Consider the following 23,040-nt stretch of genomic DNA (forward strand, 5'->3'; position numbering starts at 1 on the left):
TGAAGCAGAACGAGTTTTTATTGGGGTTCCCCCCCCCCGGGACCCCGGTTTGGGGGAGATGGGGGGGGGCGCGGGGGGAGTGGGCAGCGCCGGGACCCCCCCCCCAGGTCATGTTAAAAAATTAAAATAAAATAAAAAAAAAAAAAAAAAAAGAAAAAAAGGGGGCGGGGGGAATCCAAAGTGGCAGCTGTAGAAATGGGGGGGGGGGGCCCTCCCTGCCCCCCCCCCGGGGGGAAATGGGGTGAGGAGGGGGCAGCGTGAGGGGGGGGGGGAGTGGCAGAGGGGGTGGCAGTGGCAGGGGGGGCCCCCCAAAAACAAAAGCCCTGGGAGGGGAAGGGGGGGGAGGTCCCCCTGAACTGTGGGGGTGTTCCCAATCTTGGGGGGGGTCCCCAATCTTGGGGGGGGTCCCAATATTGGAGGGGGTGTCCCCAATCTTGGGGGGTGTCCCCAAACTGGGGGGGATGTCTCCAAACTTGGGGGGGGTGTCCCCACACTTGGGGGGGTCCCCAATCTGGGGGGGATGTCCCCAATCTTGGGGGGGATGTCCCCAAACGGGGGGGGATGTCTCCAAAATTGGGGGGATGTCCCCAAACTTGGAGGGTGTCCCCAATCTGGGGGGGATGTCCCCAATGTTGGGGGGGTCCCCAATCTTGGGGGGGATGTCCCCAAACTGGGGGGGATGTCCCCAATCTTGTGGGGATGTCCCCAATCTTGGTGGGGGGTCCCCAGCGCCGTGCCGGGGGGGGGGGGCAGAGTGTGTGTGTGTGTGTGAGGATGGGGGGGTGTCCCCCCCCCCCCGCGGGGGTGTTTTTGGGGCGCCCCTCAGGGCACGGTGACGCGGAAGGGGCTGTTGGGGACGTGCTGGTCCCCCCACTTGACCACCAGCAGGTAGTCGCCCCGCTCCCGCAGCAGGTAGCCCACGTTGTACAGCTGGTTGCCCAGGTGCTTCACCACGATCTCCTCGCAGGGCGAGCGGGGGCCCTGCACCCCCACCAGCAGCATGTTGTTCCCTGGGGGGGGGGAAAGGGGGGGTCACCCCAAAATCGGGAGAGGGGATCACCCCCAAACACCCACGTGCCGGCAGGAGGGACCCGGGTGCCCCCACCGCCTTCCTTCTCTCCAACAGCTCCCGAAAGCTAAGAGCCCCCCCCCCCAACCCACCCTAAAAAGCTGCACCCCCAAAAGCTGCACCCCCAAAAGCTGCACCCCCAAAACCCAGCCCCCCCAAAAACCAGCTACCCCCCCCAAAAAAGCCAGCCCCCAAACACCCCCTCCCCCCCAAAGCACTGACCTACCAGCAGTTCCCAGCCACTACCCCCCCCAACACCAAATCTTGGGGAGGGGGGGGCTCAGCGCACCCCAAAACGCCCCCCCCAAACCTGGGTGCGCCCCCCCCCCCCCCCCCAGGTCACCCACCCGCCTTGCTGCAGTCGACGGTGAAGGAGTTCTTCTGCCCCACGAAGGCTTTGTTCAGCCCAGCCCCTTGGCCACCACCTTGCTGGCGTCGGAGGAGAATTTGGGGGTCCCGGGGGGGGCCGCCGCCGCCGTCGTCGCCGCCGTGGCCCCCCGGCTTCCGCCCGGCCCCCCGCTTCCACCAGCACCGAGGAGCTCTCCCGCAGGCTGTGGCTGCTCACCAGGCGCGGCCCTGGAGGGGTTTTGGGGCACGTCAGGACCCCCCTGCTCTCCTCGGACCCCAAAATCCCGCACCCCAAAAATCCGCGCGCCCCCCCCCCGGTACCGGTGATCTTGGCCTTGAAGGGGCTGCCGGCGATGTGGTGGGGTCCCCCGAATTTGATGGCGATGAGGTAGCTGCCGGGGGCCATGGGGGTGTAGGTGACGCGGTAGCCCTCGGGGCACTCCCGGCAGTCCATCTTCACCTTGGAGGGGCCGTCGATGGTGACGGCCAGCGCCCCCGGACCCGCCGTTGCCGTGTTCACCACGAACTCCGCCGGGGACCCTGGGGGGGGACGTGGGGGGGGGTCAGCACGGCGGGGGGCACCTGCGGAGCCTCGCGCTACGAGCCCGAGGGGCGCTGCGACCCCCGGGATCCCTACGACCCCCCCCCACAAGCCCAGGAGACCCCTAAGAGCCCCAAGCTCCTGGGGTCCCTACAACCCCCCACCCCAAGACCCTGGGACCCCTACAACCCCCCAACTCCCTGGGACTCCTATGACCTCCCACCCCAACCCCATGGGGTCCCTACGACCCCCCACCCTAAGCCCCTGGGGTCCCTAAAAGCCCAACCCCAATGGGACCCCTACAACCCCCAAGCCCCTGGGGTCCCCATGACCCCCTACCCCAACCCTATGGGGTCCCTAAGACCCCCCACTCCAAGCCCCTGGGACCCCTACGACCCCCCACCCCAAGTCCCTGGGGTCCCTAAGACCCCCAACTCGCTGCGACCCCCATGACCACCCCACCCCGAGCCCCTGGGGTCCCTTACGACCCCCCCAACCCCCTGAGGTCCCTACAACCCCCCATCCCAACCCCAATGGGACCCCTACAACCCCCAACTCCCTGGGACCCCCATGACCCCCCACCCCCAAGCCCCTGGGGTCCCTATGACCCCCTACCCTATAGCCCAATGGGGTCCCTAAAGCCCCCCACCCCAACCCCATGGGGTCCCTAAGACCCCCAACTTGCTGGGACCCCCATGATCCCCCACCCCAACACCATGGGGTCCCTAAGACCCCTCACCCAAGCCCCTGGGGTCCTAAGACCCCCCCAAGTCCCTGGGACCCTTATGACCTCCCGCCCCAACTCTCTGGGGTCCCTAAAACCCCCAATTCCCTGGGACCCCTACGACCCCCCACCCCAAGCCCAATGGGGTCCCTAAACCCCCCACCCCCATGGGGTCCCTAAGACCCCCAACTCCTGGGATCCCCACGACCCCCACCCCACCCCCTGGGGTCCCTACAATCCCCCAACTCCCTGGGACCCCTATGACCCCCACTCCCTGGGGTCCCCTACGACCCCCCACCCATAGGACCCTCACGACCCCCCCTGGGGTCCCCCACGCCCCCCCCTCCCCGTACCTGTGGTGCCCCCCTCGAGGCCGGGTCCGTAGGCGGAGACGAGGCCGGGGTCCCCCGCCTGCCCCGGCTCCCCCACCCGCACCTTGAAGGGGCTCCCGGGGATGTGGGACCCCTCGAACTTGACGTCGATGGAGTAGACGCCGTTCTCCCGCGGGATGAACCGCACCGCGTACTTGTCTGGGGGGGGGGGGGGGCGGGGGGGTCAGTAGGGACCCCCTGACCCCACAGGGACCCCCACACACCCTCCCCAAAGGGGCTCCTGGGGGTGCCACGCAGCGCCCCCCCCCCCCAACCCCGTGGGCGCCCCCAAATCCCCACGGGGGCTGGATGATACACAAAGCCCCCCGCCCCCCCCCCCAAACTCCCTCCAATCCCTCCCCCCTCCCCAAAACCTACCTTGGGAGACACGACCCCCCCCGGGGTCCACAGGACACCCCTAAACCCCCCCCACATCGGGGGGGGCCCGGGCAGGGTCAGCCAGCCCCCCCAAAACACCCTTTGTTGGGGGGGGGGGGCCCTGCAGCCTCCCTGGAACCCCAAACCCAAGTCAACGGAACCGGAGAGAGCCCCACAAAGCGGGGGGGACCCCCCAAAAGTGGGGGACATACACCCCCCAAAATCCTCCCCCAAAGTGGAGGGGAACCCCAAAGTGGGGACACACACACCCCAAAACCTTCCCCAAAGTGGAGGGGGACCCCAAAACCTCCCCCAAAGTGGAGGGGGACCCCAAAACCTTCCCCCAAAGCAGGGGGGGACCCCCAAAGTGGGGACACACACACCCCAAAACCTTCCCCAAAGTAGAAGGGGACCCCAAAACTCTCCCCCAAAGCAGGGGGGGACCCCCAAAGTGGGGGGACACACACACCCCAAAACCCTCCTCCAAAGTGGAGGGGGACCCCAAAACTCTCCCCCAAAGTGGAGGGGGACCCCAAAACTCTCCCCCAAAGCAGGGGGGGACCCCCAAAGTGGGGACACACACACCCCAAAACCTTCCCCAAAGTGGAGGGGGACCCCAAAACTCTCCCCCAAAGCGGGAGGGGACCCCCAAAGTAGGGACACACACCCCCCAAAACCTTCCCCAAAGTGGAGGGGGACCCCAAAACTCTCCCCCAAAGTGGAGGGGGACCCCAAAACTCTCCCCCAAAGCAGGGGGGGACCCCCAAAGTGGGGACACACACACCCCAAAACCTTCCCCAAAGTAGAAGGGGACCCCAAAACTCTCCCCCAAAGCAGGGGGGGACCCCCAAAGTGGGGGGACACACACCCCAAAACCCTCCTCCAAAGTGGAGGGGGACCCCAAAACTCTCCCCCAAAGTGGAGGGGGACCCCAAAACTCTCCCCCAAAGCGGGAGGGGACCCCCAAAGTGGGGACACACACCCCCCAAAACCTTCCCCCAAAGTAGAAGGGGACCCCAAAACTCTCCCCCAAAGTGGGGACACACACCCCCCAAAACCTTCCCCAAAGTGGAGGGGGACCCCAAAACTCTCCCCCAAAGCGGGGGGGGACCCCCAAAACCAGCAGGGGACACCCCAAGCCCCTTTTCCCCCAGCGGCGTCCCCCCCTCTTCCCCTCCCAGGAGGAAGGAGCTCACCGCGGCTGCCAGGAGAGAGCCGGGGTGCCCTCAGAGGAGGGTGGGTTTTTTTGGGGGGGGGTCGGGGGTCCCCCCCGGGGGGGTCCCCTCACCTTCGGTGACCTCGGTGATGTGGCACTCCTCCAGGGCCCCCGAGGGGCTGTGCACCTTGGCGTCCAGCACCCCCTTGGCCCCGTTGAGGCTGACGGCGAAGGAGGCCGGCTGGTGAACCTTCAGCCCGGACTCCTGGGGGGGGCAGAGACCGTCAGCGAGGGGGGGGGGGAGCCCCCCAAAACCGGGGGAGGAGGGGGGAGGACACGGCAGCAACCCCCTGCCCTCAGACACCCACCCCCTCCCTTCTGTGGGTAAGGGTTTTGGGGGGGCGCCGGCAGCCCCAAAGCTCAGCCTGGGCGGCCTTGGGGGGGCGTAACAGGCCCAAGCATCTGAAGGGGGGGGGGCTGCACCCCAAAATCTGCAGGGGTGGGGGGCACTTGTGTGCCAAAACCCTGCCCCAAATAACCCAGGGGGGATGAACACCCCCAAATCCTCACCCCGAAATGACCCAAGGGGGGGTTAACACCCCCAAATCCTCACCCCGAAACAACCCAAGGGGGGATGAACACCCCCAAAAAATCCCAGGGGGGGTTAACACCCCCAAATCCTCACCCCAAAACCCAAGGGGGGGGTTAACACCCCAAAAAAACCCCGAGGGGGTTAACACCCCCAAATCCTCACCCCAAAATGACCCAAGGGGGGGTTAACACACCCCCAAAAAAGCCAGGGGGGTGAACAGCCCCAAATCCTCACCCCAAATAAGGCCGGGGGAGGGTTGATACCCCCCAAAATCCCAGGGGGATAACGCCCCCAACTCCTCACCCCAGATAACCCCGGGGGGGGGGGGGGGGGGGGGGCATTTACCCCCTCCCCTTGACAAGCCCAGTGGGGCCAAAAACCCCAAATAACCCTCGAGGAGGGGGGGACACCCCCCCTGCACCCCAAAACACCCCCGGGAGGGATCTGCACCCCAAGATCCCCACCTGGGGAGGGGGAAATCCCTACCCCAAACGACCCCGGGGAGACCCGAACCCCAAAATAACACAGTGGGGGGGGGGGGAGCCCCACCCCAAACCCTCCACTTTGGGGGAAAGGTTTTACACCAACACCCCGGTTTCGGGGGTCCCGCCCCAAGGCAGGGAGGGGTTTGGGGGTGCTGGGGAAAGCCCCCACCCCATTTGGGGTCCACAGGTATTGGGGTCTCCCAGGAGGCGGGGAGGGATTTGGGGGTGTCAGGGGAGCCCCCCCCACCCTGCGCCCCACTTACCTCGTGGGGCCGGAGAGTTTAACGGGAGAGAACGGGGGGCCCCGGGGGTCCCCGGGGTTTGGGGGTGCTGGGGGGGGGTTTGGGGGGGCCGTTCTCTCCCGCTAAGGCCCCTCCGGGCCCCGGGGTCGCCCCCCACCCCCCGAGCGGGGTGGGGGGCGACGGGGGGGCTGTTAATAGCCTTTAAAAGAGACACGAGAGAAGACCCCCGGGACCCCGCGACGGCTGGGGGGACGCACGGGCTGCCTGGGCCAGCGCAGGGACCCCAAAACTCCACTGCGCCTACAGAGCCCCCCAAAATCCTGCTGCAGACCCCCTAGACACCCCAAACCTCACTGCAGACCCCTAGACACCCCAAAATCCTGCTGCAGACCCCCTAGACACCCTGAACTGCGCTGCAGACCCTCTGGACACCCCAACTTTGCTGCAGACCCCCTAGACACCCCAAAATCCTGCTGCAGGCTCCCTAGACACCCCAAACCTTGCTGAAACTCTCTTAAAGATATAGACTGGGCCCCTGAACACCTCCAAAACCCTGTTAAAGCCCCCCCAAACTATGACACCCCCCCCCAAAACCCCCCAAAAAAACTGTAAAGCCCCCCATGGGGCTATGCTGTGCCCACAGACACCCCAAAAACGCTGCCCTAGGGCTACGTTGTCCCCACAGACACCCTAACAACACTGCCCTGGGGCTACACTGTCCCCACAGGCACCCCAAAAATGCTGCCCTGGGGCTACACTGTCTTCAGACACCCCAAAACCGCTGCCCAAGTCTACGCTGTCCCCACAGGCACCCTAAAAACACTGCCCTGGGGCTATGCTGTCTTCAGGCACCCCAAAAACGCTGCCCTAGGGCTATGCTGTCCCCACAGGCCCCCCAAAAATGCTGCCCTGGGGCTACGCTGTCTTCAGACACCCCAAAAACACTGCCCTAGGGCTACGCTGTCCCCACAGATACCCCAGAAATGTTGCCTGGGGGCTACATTGTTTTCAGACACCCCAAAAACACTGCCCTAGGACTATGCTCTCTTCAGACACCCCAAAAACACTGCCCTGGGGCTACACTGTCCCCACAGGCACCCCAAAAATGCTGCCCTGGGGCTACGCTCTCTTCAGACACCCCAAAACCGCTGCCCAAGTCTACGCTGTCCCCACAGGCCCCCCAAAAATGCTGCCCTGGGGCTACGCTGTTTCCAGACATCCCAAAAATTCTGCCCTGGGGCTACGCTGTCTTCAGACACCCCAAAACCGCTGCCCAAGTCTACGCTGTCCCCACAGGCACCCCAAAAACGCTGCCCTAGAGCTATGCTGTCCCCACAAACACCCCAAAAATGCTGCCTGAGGGCTATGCTGTTTCCAGACATCCCAAAAACGCTGCCCTGGGGCTACACTGTCTTCAGACACCCCAAAAATGCTGCCCTGGGGCTACGTTGTCCCCACAGACACCCCAAAAACACTGCTCTAGGGCTACGCTGTCTTCAGACACCCCAAAAACGCTGCCCTGACTCTCCAGCTGCCCGCCCTGCGCATGGCGTCCCGAGCCCAGCCGGGGGGGGTGCGAGGGGGGGGGTTTCTCCCGGTGCCTCACCTGAAGGCTAGAAACAGTCAGGCGGCGGGCGGCGTCGCAGGGGGCAGCGGCCGTCACCACGAAGGGGCTCTCGGGGATGTGCTCCTCGTTGAACTTCACCGACACCTCGTAGTCACCTGCGGGGAGGGGGACGGCGTCACCGAGGGGGGGGGTTCCAGTCTCTTCCTGGCCCCCCCACCCCGTCCCGACCCTTCCCCGGCCCCGTACCGGGCTCCTGGACGACGTAGGAGACGCCGCAGGATCCGTCCTTGCGGTCCTCGAAGGCGATCTCGGCTTTGCTGGGCCCCTCGACGGCGATGGAGAGGCCCCCGGCGCCCGCCTCCCGCGTCCAGATGCTGAATTCGGCTGGGGAGGGGGGGCAGTAGCAGAAATGGGGTGTCAGGGCCCCCTCCCCACCCCATCACACCCCATCTTGGGGGCAGCCCCCCAGTTCCTCCCCAGCTGGGCCAGTCTGGGGGACCTGGGGCCAAATTCAGCAGCCCAGGCTGGGTTCGGGAGACCTGCAGCAGGTTTTGGGGAGCCCCGGGTGGGTTTGAGGGGCCTCGGTTGGGATTTGGGGAACGCCCCATAGATTTTGGGGAACCCCAGATGGATTTGGGGAATCTCCAACGGGTTTCAGGAAACCCCAGTCAGGATTTTGGGAGCCCCCCACAGGTTTTAGGGAGCCCCGTGAAGGACCAGGGAGTCTTGTGCAGACTCGGGAGCCCCAGACAGGCCTGGGCAGTCCCAAAGGGGGGGGGGTCAGGAAGGAGCCCTGAGGGGGCTTTTGGGGTGCCCCCCAAGCAGGTTCAGGGTCGCTGAGGGTGAATTTTGGGGTGCCTGGAATAGGTTGGGTGGGTGGGCATATATTTAGGGGCACCCCAAGGGGGTTTTGGGGCACCCGAAGGGGGTTCAGGGACCATAACAGGATCGGGGCAGCCCCGCACGAGTAGCGGAGCCCCCAGGGGGGGTCTCGGGCAGGTTTTGGGGTGCCCCGCGCTCACCTGGCACGCCAGCCTCGGCCCGCTCGAGGCCGGGCCCCCCGGCGCGGACCTTGTGTGCGCCGCCCTCGCCCATGGGCCCCACGGTGAACTGGAAGGGGCTGCCGGGGACGTGCTGGCCCCGGTCCTTGACGCTGACCGAGTGGACGCCGGTTTCGGCGGGCACAAAGCGGATGCTGTAGGCGCCGCCGTCGCCCTCCAGCACCTGCGCCGCCACCGCCTGCCCCGAGGGGCCCGTCACCACCGCCGTCACCTCGTGGGCGCTCAGCTCTGCCGGCAACGGGGTGGAGGTCATGGGGGGGGGGATCACGGGGCTCCCCCCGGCCCCCACCACCGCCCTAGGGACCCTCCCGTGCCAGGGGAGGTCCTGGGGTTCCTCTATGTGTCCCCACTCCGTCCCCCGTGGGTCCTTGGGGGACCCTCTATCTCTGGGGTCCCCCCGCAGGTACTTGGGGTCGTGTTTTCCCCCCCCCAAACTGCCCCAGCAGCCTCCCGAGACCCTCGGGGACCCCCCCCAGGGACGCTCACCCGGCATCTTGAGGCTGAGGTCGCAGGCGGTGCCAACGCTGGCCTCGGGGGGGGCGCGGCGCCGGCGCGTGATGCTCTCCTTCACCCGCCCCTCGCCTGTCACCTTCACCGAGAAGGGGCTTCCTGCGGGGGGGCGGGGGGGGGGGTCACATCGGCTCCCCCGAGCCCAAGGACCCCCCATAAACCCCTCTAGTCTTCTCCTGGTCCCACTGTACCCCCACACCCCACCCAGTACCCCAGCTCCCTCCCCATATCCCCCCTCCAGTACTCTCCCACCATGCTCCCAATAACGCAAATTACCCCAGTAGACCCTCCCAGTACTCCCAGTTCCCCCCATTCCTCCCCGATACACCCTCCCAGTGCCACCGCTTGCCCCTGGCACCCCCCACCCCCGGCAGCACTTCCAGTCCCCCCAGTTCCCGCCCCGGCACCCACCGGGGACGTGCTGGTCGCCGAATTTGACGGAGATGATGTAGTTGCCGGGTTCGGTGGGGCAGTAGGAGACGCGGCAGGTCCCGTCCTCCAGCTCCTCCGTGGTGATGTCCACCTTGCTGGGCCCCTCGATGGAGAGGCTCAGCCCCCCGTAGCCTGGGGAGGGGGCCGTCAGCAGGGACCCCGGCGTCTGGGACACCCCCCTCTCACACACCCCCTCGCCCAATTCCCGGGGGACGGAGACGTACCGGCGTCGCGGGTGTCGATGGTGAAGTGCGCCGGCTCGAAGGTGCGTCCCTCGCGCAGGCCGGGCCCCGCCACGCGCACCCGGCTGGCGTCCCCCAGTTCGGCCTGGCTGATGGTGACGGAGATGGGGCTGCGGGCCAGGGGCTGCCCCCCCCGCGAGATGTGCACCAGGTGCTCCCCCACCTCCTGCGGCACGAAGGAGATACCTGCGGGGACGGGGACGCCGGCCTCAGGACGAGGGGACGCCAAGACCCTACGTCCTCCCTCCGTGTCCCCCCCCATCCCCTCCCTCGGCTGCAGAGGCGTCGGAGCCGGCCGGGCTCCTCACACCATGAGGGCGAGGTGCCGGGGTCCCCAGGGACCCCCATCCCGTCCCAGTCGTGTGTCCCCCCCCTCACCGATGTGGCCGTTGCGGAGGCGCTTGAGCTGGCAGGGCTCCTTGCGGCCCGAGGGGGCGGTGACGGTGGCCGTCAGCTGGCTCAGGTCCGTCTCCCCGATATCCAGGGGGATGTCGGCCGAGGCGCCCACCTTCAGGTGGGACAGGCGCAGGCTGTCATCACCTGCGGGGACGGGGATCAGCGGCGAAGGCACCCCAAAAATGCCCGGGACCCACCCTCAGGACGGCCCCCAAGACCCCTGGGGACTTCGGATCCGCTGCAGGGAGCCCCAGGACCACCCACAGCACCTCGGGGTGCCCCCCCCAGGCCGTACCGGTGATGCGGGCGGTGAAGGGGCTCCCCGGGATGTGCTTGTCGTTGTACTTCACCACAATGCTGTAGTCCCCGGGCAGCACCGGCAGGTAGGAGACGCTGCACGTCCCGTCCTGGTTGTCGGTGCAGCTGATCTCCGCCTTGGAGGGACCCTCCACAGCCAGCGACAGACCTCCTGGGGTGGGGGGGGACACGGAGGGTTCGGGGGGGGGCCCCATGCCTGCCGGGGAGGACCCAGGCGCCTGGCGGACCCCCCCAGGGGCTCACCCTCGCCGGCGTCCTTGGTGTTGACGGTGAAGGTGGCCGGTTTGTTGACGGTGCCATGGATGAGGCCGGGGCCGTAGGCGGTGACGTGGCCGCTGTTGACGTAGTCCACGTAGAACTGCAGGGGGCTGCCTGGGGGGGGGGAAAGGGGGGGCACGGGGTGGGTCAGGGGGGCATCGAGACCCCCCCCCACTGCCACAGGAGGATCCTCGCAGACGCGGGGACGTCGCAACGGACACACGGTGGCACGTGGGAAGCCATCACGACACCCCTGGGGCCATGAGGCTTCAACAGGGCCCCCCCTGGTCCCCCCAAAGCCCCCCCCCCGAGCCCCCCCACCTGGAATGTGCATGTTCTCGTAGCGGATGTCCATCTCGTGCAGGCCGGCCTCGGTGGGGGCGAACCGCACCGTCACCGTCCCGTCCTTGTTGTCCGTGATGTCGGGCTTGGCCACCTTCCCCGAGGGCATCCGCACCTCCCCTGGAGGGGGTGAAATGGGGTGGGGGGGGGAGCTCAGGGGGTGCTGGCTGGTCTGGGGACCCCCAGGAAGGACTGGGGATCCCTGGAAGGACCTTGGCTGTCTTGGGGACCCCCCCAGGACCATCTTAGTTGTCTTGGGGATCCCCTGGTGGGACCTGTAGACCCCCAGGAGGACATCGGCTGCCTTGGGGACACCCCAGGAGGACCTGGGGGGACTTTAGGGACCCCCACATCTTGGGGACCCCCAAGCAGGTTCTGCAGACCCCCCCCAGAAGGACTCAAGGGAGGCCTGGGGACCCCCTACAGGAGCTCAGGTGTTTTAGAGACACCCCCCCAGGGCGTTTTGGGGCATCTGCCCCCCCTCACCGGTGATCTCGCCCTTCTTGATGGTGAAGGGGATGACGAGGTCGAAGGGGCGCAGCCCGGCCATATCCAGCCCGTTCACCCCCAGCAGCGGGCGGTCGGTCGCCTGCGCAAACGAGCTCGTTAGCGGATGCCGGATGCCCCCCACCCCCTGCTACACACCTGGCGCGCTGCCTGCGTCCGTTATCGCGCCCGCCTGGCGCGCCGCCTGCCCGCTACACGCCCCGCACGCTCCTCGCACGCGGCCTGCTTGGCACCTCGCCTGCCTGCCTTGCACGCCCCTTGCACGCTCCCCACCTCGCACGCTTCTTGCACGTGGCGTGCGTTACACCCCTTGCACGCTGCCCACCTCGCACGCCGCTCGCCTCGCACGCCGCCTGCGTTACACCCCTCGCACGCCCGCCCTCGCCCGGCCCCTCGCCCGCCCCTCGCACACTCACCATGACCTGGAAGGGGCTGTTGGGGATGTGCTCGCCCCCGAAGCGCACGCAGATGACGTACTTGCCGGGCTGGGGGGCGGTGTAGAAGATGTCGAAGGTGCCGTCGGCGTTCTCCACCACGTCCACGTCCACCTCGGAGCCGTCGGGCGTGCAGACGGTGCACGTCACCTTGCCCTTGCCCGCCGCCTTGGCGTCCACCGTGATCACCGTCTCCTCCCCGATCTGGATGGTGGGGCCGATGCCCGCCCCTGCCGAAAAGGGGGGGGGTGACTGCCTGCCTCATGGTGGGGGCACCCCCAAACCGGCCCCACGGGTGGACGTGCGCCCTGCCGTGGGTCTCCGGCAGGCTCCGGTGCTGCCCACCCCCTGAACGATCCCCCAAAGCTGGGGGGAACCCGAGCGCCCCGGCGGGCTGAGCACGGGGAAAACTCGTGCCATGTCACGGGGAGGGGGGAAATTAGGCATTAATGAGGCACAGACCTCCCCCATCCCACACCCAGGTAGTGACCTGATGGAGGGGGTCCCTCTGCTCCGTGGGGGCAGCCAGGGACCCCGTAACACCCCAGCTCGCTGCCCCATGTGGGGCCAGGGGTGCCCCCAGCAATGGGGGGGGTCCCCAACTACAACAAGACTGAGCCAGGGAACCCCCAAACGTTCGGAGGTTCAAGCTACTGGCACGATCCCTCCCCCCTGTGTAATGAGGTTTGGGGGATGCCCCACAATTAAAACAGGACCAAAAGGGGTCCCTGGTACTGGACTGAGGGGGACCCCCAAGTGCAAGCAGAACTGGGGGGTCCCCCAATGTTGAGCGAGGTCTGGATCCCCCCAGTTAAAAGAGAACCCTGAAGGCTTAAAATGACACCTGGGGGGGCCCTGACACTAAGTGAGGTTTAGGGGGGGTCCCTCATCGTTAAACGAGGTTGGGGGGACCCTCCTGTGATTTAAAGGAGAACACGGGGTGCCCCCAGTATTAGAGGCCCGAGGGTCCCCCAAAATTAGACTCTGGCCCCTCCTTCACACCACTGCGGGGAAGGTCCTCACTTGTCCACGGGGACGGGGGTAACTTTGGGGTGCGGGGAGGGGGTCACGCATGCACCCCGACGCCAAGCGAGCCATGCCGTGAGCTTACCTAAGCCGTGACCTCCGATGGAGACTACAGCGTGGGCAAAAGAGGGGTGGGGGGAGGACGGGGAAGGGGGGGGCGCGGGGGGGGCGTGGGGTGGGCAGAGAAGCAAGAAATCCAGTGAGACACACGTGGTGAGGCCCCCCCCCCCCGCCCCCCGTGCCCCCCCGGCCACCCTCCCCGCTCGCCCCCCCTCGCCCGTGCGCCCCCCACCTCCCCACCCCGCGGTGACTTGGCTGGAAGCGGCCGGGCGGGCGGTGGGTGTCCCCGTCGTAAGCGCGCGTTCCCCCCCCCAGCGGCGCTTACCGGTGACGGTGCACTTGCTGGCGTCGCCGGCGGGCACGGCGCGGATGCGGTAGGGCGAGTAGGGGATCTCGTCCCCCCCGTACTTGATGAGGATGGTGTAGCGCCCCGTCATGTCGGGGACGTAAGAGACCGTGTAGGTGCCGTCCTGGTTGTCCCGGATCGTCGCCTTCTTGGGCTTGCCCTCGGGGTCCTGTGGGGGGGGGGACGCGTCACTAGGCTGGCCTCCCCCCCTCTGCCGCCAGACCCCTCCCCGTGCCCCCCGCTCCGTGCCCACCGTGATCTGGACGGCCAGCAGCCCCTCGCCGGCGTCCTTGGCGTCGATGGTGAACTCCACGGGCAGGCTGGCCGGGACCCCCGTCGTGTTCAGCCCAGGGCCGCTCGCCTTCACCTTGCTGGCGTCGTGCGTGGGCAGCGCCTTCACCTTGAAGGGGCTGCGGGACAGAATGGGGAGGGGGGTGTCAGACCAGCCCCCCTGAAACCGCCCCCGGCCCCCCCCACGTCCCCCACCTCACCTGCGGGGCACCTCCTCGTCGCCGTAGCGCACCGAGATGCTGTAGGGCCCCTCGCGGGAGGGGACGTAGCTGACGCGCTGCGTCCCGTCCCCGTTGTCCGCCACGTCCACGGGCTCCACTACGCCTGGGGGCGGGCGGGGGGCGTCAGGGCGCGCCGGAGCACCCCGCGGCATCGCAGCGTGCCCCAAGACTCCCCGCGGCGTCCTACGCGACACCCCAAGAGCCTGCAGCGCTCCGCGGGGTGCCCCGAGACCCCCTGCAGCACCCCGAGACCTTGTAACATCCCATAAAGTGCTCCGAAACTCCCCGTAACGTCCCACAGGGCACCCCAAGAGCCCACCGGGCACCCTAAGACGTCCCTTGAGGCCCCACAGGGCACCCCGTGGGGTGCACCAGGACCCCCCATGCCCCCCCCGAGAACACGCAGCAGCCATAGGGCGCTCTTTATACCAGATACCCCTGTCTCCCTTGGATCAGGGGTACCCCAAACACCCCCCCCAGCCCCAAAGTGGGGGTACCCCAAACCTCCCGTGCACCCCACCGACCTTTAGGGCCCTGAACCTTAACGTCCAGGGGGGCGACGCCGGCCTTGCTGGTGTCGACGGTGAAGGTCTGGGGCACGTTGGCTCGCACGACGCCCGGCGTCAGCCCCGGCCCCGCGCACTTCACCTTGGATGAGTCCACCACATCCGTCACCGGCACCTTGAAGGGGCTCCCTGGATGGGGCAGGGGGATACGTGAGCTTGGGGGAGGGGGCGCGTGAGACACAGGCGTCTCCCCCCACCCTGGGATCACCCCCAGGCACTCACCGGGGACTTGGTGGCCGCCGTAGGTGACGTTGAGGCTGTAGGTGCCCGGCTCGTAGGGGATGTACTCCACCGAGCAGCTCCCGTCCTTGTTGTCGGTGCAGGACATCTTGGCCTCCGAGGGACCCTCCACCGCCAGGCCCAGGCCCCCCGTGCCGGCACCCCTGGGGCAGGGGGAAGACGGGGGTCAGGTGGGGCACCCCCAAACCCCCCTGACCCCAGGAGGGACTTGGTGGTACCGGGGGGGGGAAGCTTAGGGGCTCTGGGAGGTGCGTTTAGGAAACAAAGATGTTTGGGGGGGACTAGGAAGAGGAGGACTTGGAGCATGAAGAGATCTGGGGTACAGGGCTGTTTCAGGGGACGCCAGGGAAAGGATTTGGGGTACGGGGCTGTTTCAGGGGACACCGGGAGGAGGGTTCGGGCTGGGAAAGCGTGTGTAAGGCACCTGCAGGCAGACTTGGGGCACCCACGATGGATCTCAGGGGTGCTGGGAAGCAGACTGGGGGTACAGGAGAGTGTAGAGGACTGGGGAGGGGGGGTTTCAGCACCGAGGGGGGATTTGGGGTACAGGGGCGCTCGTGACGACTGCTGGGCATCCTAGGAAACGGTCTGGGGGCCCAGGGGGGTGGGTTGGAGGGTTTGGACTCTCACCGGGTCTCCACAGTGAACTTGTTGGGCTGGTTGGTGGTGCCGCTCTGGATGCCAGGGCCGTGGACGCGAACGCGCGCCGGGTCGCAGCCCTCGGTGACGGGCACGCGGAAGGGACTGTGCGGCACCGGGCTGCCGGCGTAGTTCACCTCCACTGTGTGCATGCCTGGGGGGGGGCGGCAGGGACATCAGCCCAAGGCCACGGGTGCTGCCCCCCAACCCCGCACGCCCCCCGCGCCTCACCCTCCTCGTAGGGCGTGTACTCCACGTGGTATGTGCCGTCACCCCGGTCCTCCACGAAGGTCTCGGTGACGTTCCCCGAGGGGTTGGACACCCGCGTCTTCACGTGGGGGCCCCCGGCTTTGGTCAGCGCCCGGGCGTCCACGTCAAACTCCGTCACCGCCTCCCTGAACACGCCTGGGGGGGAACGCACGGTAGGATGGGGCGTCAGGCAGCTGCGCCCCCCCCCCCCCCCGCCACGTCCCCGTCCCCATCGCCGCGCTCACCCTTGCCCTCCACGCCGGGCCCGTAGACCTTGACGCCGGCGGTGTCGACGGCGGGCTCCACCCGGACCTTGCTGGGGAAGTGCGGCACGGGCTGCCCGCCGTACTCCACGGTGATGGTGTAGACCCCGGGGCTGAGCGGGGTGTAGGCGATGGTGTAGGTGCCATCGCCGTTATCCTCCACCCGCACCTCGGCGCGGGCGCCCGCCTCCGAGGCGATGCCGATGGTCAGCTCGGCCGTGCCGGCCCGGCTGCAGTCCACGCGGAAGTGGCCGGGCTGGCCGGCCGTGGCCCCCTCCAGCCCCGGCCCCGAGCACGTCACTTTGGAGGCGTCGAAGGGGGCGCGGACGGGGGCGCGGAAGGGCGAGCCGGGCACATGGGCGCCGGCGAAGAGGATGTTGATGTTGTAGTCGCCGGGCTCGGTGGGCAAGTAAGAGACGGAGCAGGTGCCGTCGCCGTTGTCCAGGCACTCGATCTTGGCCTCGCAGGGGCCCTCCACCGTCAGCCCCAGGCCCCCCGTGCCGGCCCCCTTGGTGTCGATGGTGAAGGGGGCCGGCACCCCGGCCAGCCCGCCCTGCAGCCCCGGCCCGAAGGCGCGCACCTGTGGGGAGAGGGGCCGCCATGTTGGGCGGGGGGGTGCCGTCGCCAGGGAGCCCCCCCGATCTTGGGGAGACCCTCCTCCCTAGGGACAGCCCCTTAGAGGGGAGCCATGGCCCCGGGGGGCTGCTTTTACTGGGGACCCCCGTCATCGGGCACACGCTCTTACTGGGGTCCCCCAGTCCCTGGGGACCCCCATCATCGGGGACACGCTCTTACTGGGGTCCCCCAGTCCCTGGGGACCCCCATCATCAGGGACACACTGTTACTAGGGTCCCCCAGTCCCTGGGGACCCCCATCATCGGGGACACGCTCTTACTGGGGTCCCCCAGTCCCTGGGGACCCCCATCATCGGGGACACGCTCTTACTGGGGTCCCCCAGTCCCTGGGGACACGCTCTTACTGGGCCTCCCCCAGTTTCCGGGGACCCCCATCATCGGGGACACACTCTTATTGGGGTCCCCCATCACCAGGGACGCTCCCACACTCTGAGCACCCAACCCTTAGGGATCCCCCTTACTAGGGATCCCCCTTACTAGGGACCCCCCTTACTAAGGCCCCTGGCCACCCTCACTGGGGTCCCCCAGCCCTTAGGGACCCCCATAAGCAGAGACACCCCCTTACTGGGGACCCTGATCACCCTTACTGGGACATCCCAGCTCCCGAGGACCCCACCCCCTGGAGACCCCCCCCCCATACTGGGGGTCCCCATCCCAAAGCCAGACCCGCGGGGCCAAGAGGGATGGTCCCCAGGCCCCCCCTAAACCCACAGGGCCCCGTCGCAGGGGGTCAGACCCACCTTGGAGGGGTCGGTGGGGGGCACGGCCTCGACGGGGAAGGGGCTGCCGGGGACGGGGACGCCGTCGTAGGTGACCTCCACCTGGTAGGGCCCCTCCTCGCGGGGGATGAAGCGCACCAGGCTGTTCTCGGGGCTCAGCCCCGGCTCCACCGTGCAGGGCACGGCCTTGCGCGAGGGGCCCGTGATCTTCGCCCCCACTTTGCCCTGGCCCCCGGCGCCCTTGGACTTCACCGTGAACTCCTGGTCCTTCCCCACCTCCAGCTCTGCAGGGGGGGGCACCAACACGCTGGGGGGGGGGAGGGCCGCACCCCAAAAACGGGGGCTCCCCCTGCCAAACCCCCCCACCCCCCGGAATAAGCACCCTCCAAAAAGACACCCCCAAACGCCCCACCCCAAAGCCTCTCTGGGGAGGGAGCTCCCACAACTCCCACACCCACGCAGGACACACACCCCCCCCCCCCCCCCAGCCCTACGGGGTCCCGAAATTGCCCCCAGCCCTGGAAGACACCCCTCCTCCAAAAGGGGGTCCCCAAATCACCCCTGGATTCTCCATCCCAACCCCCCCCAGGACCCCCAGCCCCCGTTGCCCACACAGCTCCTCAATTGCCCCCCCCCCCCGCCCCCAAACCTCCTCTAAAAGGGGGTCTGAGTGCTCCCCCCACCCCCCAGGGGACCCTCCTGTCCCCGTCCCCCACCCCGTGCCCCCCCACCGTACTGTCATCCAGGCCGGAGATCTTGATCTTGCCGAGGTCGAGGCTGGGGGCCACCCCGACGGTGAAGGGGCTCTTGGGGATGTGGTCACCCCCGTAGGTCACCGACACCCCCAAATTACCCTGGGGGGAGAGAGGGGGTGGCTGCAGGGCTGCCCCGCACCATGGCTTGGCGGGGGGGGTTTTGTAGCCCCCCCCCCCGCTGCACCAGGGGTGTATCGGTGGGAGTTTGGTTGCCCGCATTACAACAGCAGGGAGTGCTGGGTTTTTGGGGTGATCCTCCCCACTACCTGCTGGGGAGGGCGGGGTATTTTGGGGGGGGGGTGCGGGGTTTGGGGTTCACCCCCCCGTTACCTGCTGCAGGGGGGTGTACTTGACGGTGTGGGTGCCGTCGTGGTTGTCGATCACCTCCAGGTCCCGCACAGCTTCGCCCTTCCCGGGCCCCGTCACCTGCACGTCGAGGGGGGCCCGGCCCCCTGCCTTGGCGTTCACCGTGAAGTGGGTGGGCTTCCCCAGCTCCACACCTGGCGGGGGGACCCGAGGGGTCAAGGAGGGGGGTCCCCAAATCCCTGCCGGGGCCCCCCCTGCTACCCCTCCAGCTCACCAGAGCGGCTGAGGCCGGGTCCCTCCGCCTTCACTTTGCTGGCGTCGTGCGAGGGGTCGACCTTGATCCGGATGGGGCTGGTGGGGGTGGCCTGCGGGAAGAGACCCCCAAAAATCAGCCCCCTGCACCCCAAGACCCCTCGTGCCCCCTCCCCCAGACTCCCCCCAAGCCCACCTGGTTGGCGAAGAGCACCATGATGGTGTAGGCGCCGGGGCCGCGGGGGGTGTAGCGCACGGTGAAGGTGTCGTTGTCGTTGCGGATGATGTCGAAGTCGATGTCGGCCTCGGCCGGGCCCACCACCCCCGGGGCGCACTTGATCCCGATGCTCACGTCCCCTGGGGGGGCCGGGGGGGTGTTCAGCACCCCAAACCCCACTGGCACCCCTCCCGCCCACCCCCCCACGCCCTCCAGCTCACCCTGCCCGGCCTCGGTGCAGTCCACGGTGAAGTAGGTGGGCTCGTGGGCCTTGAGCCCCGTCTTGGCCACGCCGGGGCCGTAGACCTTCACCTTGTGGGGGTGGCTGCCGGCCCCCACGCCCACCTGCGGGTTTTGGGGGGGGCGGGGGTCAGGCCTGCCGCCTCCCCAGGAGGCTGGGCCCAGCCCCTCGGGTTTTGGGGACCCCCCCCTCCCCGCCTCTCACCCGGAAGGGGCTCTGGGGGATGTTGACGCCGCCCCAGGACACCATGGCGGTGTGCTTGAGGGGCTTCTTGGGGACGTAGGAGCAGCTGTAGGTGCCGTTGCCGTTGTCCTTGACGGAGACGTCCACGGGGTTGCCCTCTGCATCCTGGGGTGGGGGGGGGACACAATGACAACAGGGGGTCAACACCCCCAAAACCCACCCTGTGACACCCCCCCCCCCCAAGTCCACCCACATCCCCTTCTCCATAGCCAGGCCCCCAAATCCAACCTGTGGCCCCCCGCCTCTGTGCTGGGGCTCCCAAATCCTCCCCATGTCCCCTCAAAACCACCTCGTATCTTGTCCTAAGTGGGGCCGCTCCCCCAAATCCCCCCCACAGCCCCCCGAAATCCCCCTCATGCCACCTCCCCCGTGCCTGCGCTCCCAAATCCTTCTAAAGCCACATAACCCCCCAAAACCTACCATGCCCCACCCTACCTGAGACGGTGCCCCCCCCCACAGTCCCCCCCGTGCCACTTCCCACCCAGGCTGCGCCCCCAATCCCCCCGCCCCCCCCCCTCACCTGCATCTGCACTTTGAGGGGTCCCTTCCCCCCGTTTTTGGCATCCACCGTGAACTCGGCGGGCTTGTTGACGGCCACCCCCGTCTTCTCCAGCCCTGGCCCGTGGGCTTTGACCTGAGGAAGCGGGGGAAGAGGTTACGGGGGGTCCCCTGGGCGTTGGAGGGGGGGCCCAGGGGGTCCACGGGGGTCCCCCACCTTCTCGGGGAAGGAATCTCGGGGCGCGGGGCGGATGTCGGCCATGAAGGGGCTGCGGCGGATGTCCTCGTTGTCGCAGAGGACGTGGACGGCGTAGGCGCCCGGCTCCTGCGGCCAGTACCGCACGTCGCAGGAGCCATCTCCCCGGTCGTCGCACTCGATCTTGGCCTGCGAGGGGCCCTCCACCGAGAAACCTGGGGGGGGGGAGTTGGGGGGTCAGGGGCACCCCAAAACCACGCCGGGGGTCCCCAACGAGCAACCGACCCGGGGGCACAGAGCCCCACGGCGGCCATCAGCACCTCGACATCGCTGGGATGTGCGGACACCGATGAGGGGCTACGGAGACCCTTTGGAGACCCCAAAGCCCCCCCAAAATCCCCAGCAGTGCCCCAGAGGCCTCTCAGAGATCCACCCCCCCCCCTCAGAGATCCACCCCCCCAGGGTTAACCCCAAAGAGGCCCCTGAGAGATCACAAAGTCCCCCAGGACACCCCAAAACCCCTGGAGGCCCCCCAGTAGCCCCCCCCGGATCACCCTCAGGTTCCTACAACACCCCGAGGCCCCAAATCCTCCCCAAGTCCCTCTGGGAGCCTCCTAACCCCTCCAAGTCCCCCCAGACACCCCAAAAGCCTCCCCAAGGCATCCCAAAGCCCCCAGAAGGATCCTCAGGAAGAGCCCATGCCCCCCCACCCCCCCCGAAATGCTCCCCAGCAGCCCCCTGAAGGTCTCGGGGCCCCCCCAAGCCCTCACCGAGGGTGCCGACGTCGTCCCCGATGGCCTCCACCACAAAGTCGGCCGATTTGCCCACGACACCCCCTTCCAGGCCGGGCCCCCAGGCCCGCACCTTCTGGCTGCCGCTCTCGGGGGACACCTTCACCTCGAAGGGGCTGGGGGGGGGGATGACAAATGGGGTGGGGTGGGGGTGTCAGGGCAGGGCCCTACTGCGGGCACAGCTCCCCAAAACAGCCCGCACCCCAAAACGGCCCCAGCACCGGGGATGGCAGCCTGTGATGGTGGCTGGCTCCTGGGCTGGGGAGGTGGGGGCCACGCTGTTCCCCTCCCAGTGCCCCCCAGCGCTCACCTGCGGGGGATGTGCTGCCCCCCCCAGGTCACCGTCACCGTGTAGGTCCCCGGCGCGGTGGGAAAGTACTCGAAGCCGAAGACTCCATCCCCCAGGTCCTTCTGCTTCACCGCCTCCGTGCCCTCTGCAGGGCACACGTCAGGGGGTCACCCCCAAACCCCGGGGGCCCCCCAAAACCCCAGATTCCCCCCCAAAACCCCACAGCATCCCCACATTCCCCCAGTGACCCCAATATCCCCTTGAGTAGGGGGGCATGGGCTGTGTCCAGGTACCCCAACCACTGCGGGGCACCCCCAACCCCCCGGAACACGCCCCAAATCCCCCTCCCCAGCCCCCCCCCCCTCAAAATAAGGGGCCCCCCCCGGACTCACTGGGGCCCTTGACGGTGACTTTGAGCTCGCCGCTGCCAGCCCCCTTCGTGTAGACCTTGAAGTCCGCCGTCTCCTTCACCCGCAGCCCCTTGGGCTGCAGCCCCCGCCCCACGGCGCGGCACGCCGAGGGGTTGCAGGCTGTGGGGAGAGGGTCAGGGGGGGCCCCGGCAGCCAGGGACCCCCAAAACCCTCCCTGGGGCACGCACTGGGCGGAGGGGGGGATTCTGTTTCCCAGGGGGACCCCAAAAGCCACCCCAAGGACAGGGGCTGCAGGGGAAGGAGGGGGAGAAGGAGCAGGGGGGAGCACCCCACGTGTTGTGGGGGGCACGCTGGGGGGGGAGAGAGGGACCCAGGCGTGTAGGGGGACCCCCAAACCCCCATCGGGGCACACGCCGCAGAGAGGACCTGGGCAGTCGGAGGGGACCCCCAAACCCACGCTGGGGCACATTTTGGGGGGGACACAGGCGTCCGGGGGCACCCCAAAGGGGCACCGCGGCGGGGGAGGGGAAGGAGGGACCCAGGCGTCCGGGAGCACCCCCCCGCACCCCCCCCGTACCGTCAGTGGTCACCCGCGAGGACCCCGGCCGGCGCTTCCCGGACAGACGGGCAGAAGGAGCAGGAGAGGTGGAGAGAGACAGAGCAGAGTCACGGGGGGCCAAGACCCCCCTGCAGCGACAGCCCCGGGCCCCCCACGTGGGGGGCAGAGACCCCCCACAAGGGCCCGGGGTGGGGCAGAAGCACAGAGACACCCCCCCCGAGTGGGGGGCAGAAGCACAGAGACCCCCGCCCCCAAGTTGGGGAAGGACAGAGACACCCCCCCCCGCAGCTCGAGGGGAGGAGAGCGCAGAGCCCCTAGTGTGGGGGCAGGACAGAGACCCCCAAGTCCGGAGGGGACAGAGACCCCCAAGCTGGGGGTGGGGGGGCAAAGACCCCGAGTTTAAGGGGAGACAGAGACCCCCAAGTTGGAGGGACAGAGGTCCCCGAGCTGGGAAGGACAGAGACCCCCGAGTTGGGGGGGACAGGAGGACAGAGACCCCCAAGCCAGGGAAGGAGAGAGACCCCCAGCCTGGGGGGTTGGAGGGCCAGAGACCCCCCGTGGAGGGGCGGGGGGGGGGGAGGCAGGGGCGCCCCCCGGGGCTCACCCTGCCCCACGGTGACGTTGAAGGGGCTCTTGGGATGGGGGCTCCCCCGAAGGCCACGTGGACGGCGTGGGGCCCCTCGGCCGTGGGGCGGTAGGTGCAGCGGTAGGTGCCGTCCCGCGGGCCTCCAGCGTCGGCTCCACCGTCCCCCGGCGCCCGCTGGGGTCCGTGATGGAGACCTCCACCTCGCCCGGCCCCGCGCCTGCCGGCGGCCACCGCGTCACCAAGGGGTGGTGAGGGGGAACCCGCTGCTCCCCCCCCCCAGAGGAACACCTCCCCTCCCGCTCGCCCTGCCCCACGCAATCCCCCAAATCCCCCCGGGGTGCGATTCCCGCCAGCCTCCCCGCCACCCCCCAGAGCCCCCCCGGGGCGCACCGGCGGTGAAGATCTCGAAGTAGGTGTTCTTGTTGGCCACGTTGCCCAGGGGCTCGATGCCGGGCCCTGCGCCGAAACCCGGCCGGCGTCGCCCGCCGCCCGCCCCACCTGCACCTCG

General features: G+C 68.3%; 2 protein-coding genes across 3 annotated transcripts in view; both read right to left on the reverse strand.

The window, feature by feature from the left end:
* LOC142025769 (filamin-A-like) lies at positions 1 to 22,690 on the reverse strand. Of its 2 annotated transcripts, XM_075018449.1 has the most exons (36): positions 21,409 to 21,952; positions 21,038 to 21,161; positions 20,707 to 20,843; positions 19,958 to 20,151; positions 19,763 to 19,876; positions 19,204 to 19,347; positions 18,980 to 19,103; positions 18,738 to 18,898; positions 18,564 to 18,654; positions 18,314 to 18,483; positions 17,965 to 18,082; positions 17,250 to 17,512; positions 15,857 to 16,454; positions 15,594 to 15,767; positions 15,354 to 15,516; positions 14,706 to 14,866; positions 14,442 to 14,612; positions 13,897 to 14,020; positions 13,659 to 13,815; positions 13,385 to 13,574; positions 11,956 to 12,203; positions 11,519 to 11,621; positions 11,012 to 11,152; positions 10,676 to 10,804; positions 10,410 to 10,583; positions 10,097 to 10,258; positions 9,701 to 9,904; positions 9,456 to 9,608; positions 8,496 to 9,143; positions 7,720 to 7,857; positions 7,513 to 7,628; positions 4,720 to 4,852; positions 3,036 to 3,212; positions 1,739 to 1,957; positions 1,417 to 1,645; positions 1 to 1,010 (listed from the first exon to the last, which is right to left on the reverse strand). In XM_075018449.1, the coding sequence occupies exons 1-36, from the start codon at positions 21,854 to 21,856 to the stop codon at positions 122 to 124; spliced, it is 7,689 nt and encodes a 2,562-aa protein (XP_074874550.1). In that variant the 5' UTR covers positions 21,857 to 21,952; the 3' UTR covers positions 1 to 121. The 2 variants fall into 2 exon arrangements, with proteins under 2 accessions (XP_074874550.1, XP_074874551.1); XM_075018450.1 differs by lacking the exons at positions 1 to 1,010; positions 1,417 to 1,645; positions 1,739 to 1,957; positions 3,036 to 3,212; positions 4,720 to 4,852 and adding exons at positions 6,509 to 7,185; positions 13,085 to 13,108; positions 22,551 to 22,690 and having other exon boundaries at positions 7,420 to 7,628; positions 21,409 to 21,998.
* The window catches only part of LOC142025797 (filamin-A-like), an 8,104-nt gene continuing 7,610 nt past the window's right edge, over positions 22,547 to 23,040 (reverse strand). The window contains exons 7-8 of the mRNA XM_075018477.1: positions 22,923 to 23,030; positions 22,547 to 22,749 (exon numbers count right to left, since the gene is read on the reverse strand). Of these exons, the coding sequence (XP_074874578.1) occupies positions 22,547 to 22,749; positions 22,923 to 23,030 (311 nt within the window). The remainder of the gene's footprint in view (positions 22,750 to 22,922; positions 23,031 to 23,040) is intronic.

The sequence above is a fragment of the Buteo buteo genome, chromosome 30 (assembly GCF_964188355.1).
Source record: "Buteo buteo chromosome 30, bButBut1.hap1.1, whole genome shotgun sequence".
Classification (NCBI taxonomy): Eukaryota; Metazoa; Chordata; class Aves; order Accipitriformes; family Accipitridae; genus Buteo; species Buteo buteo.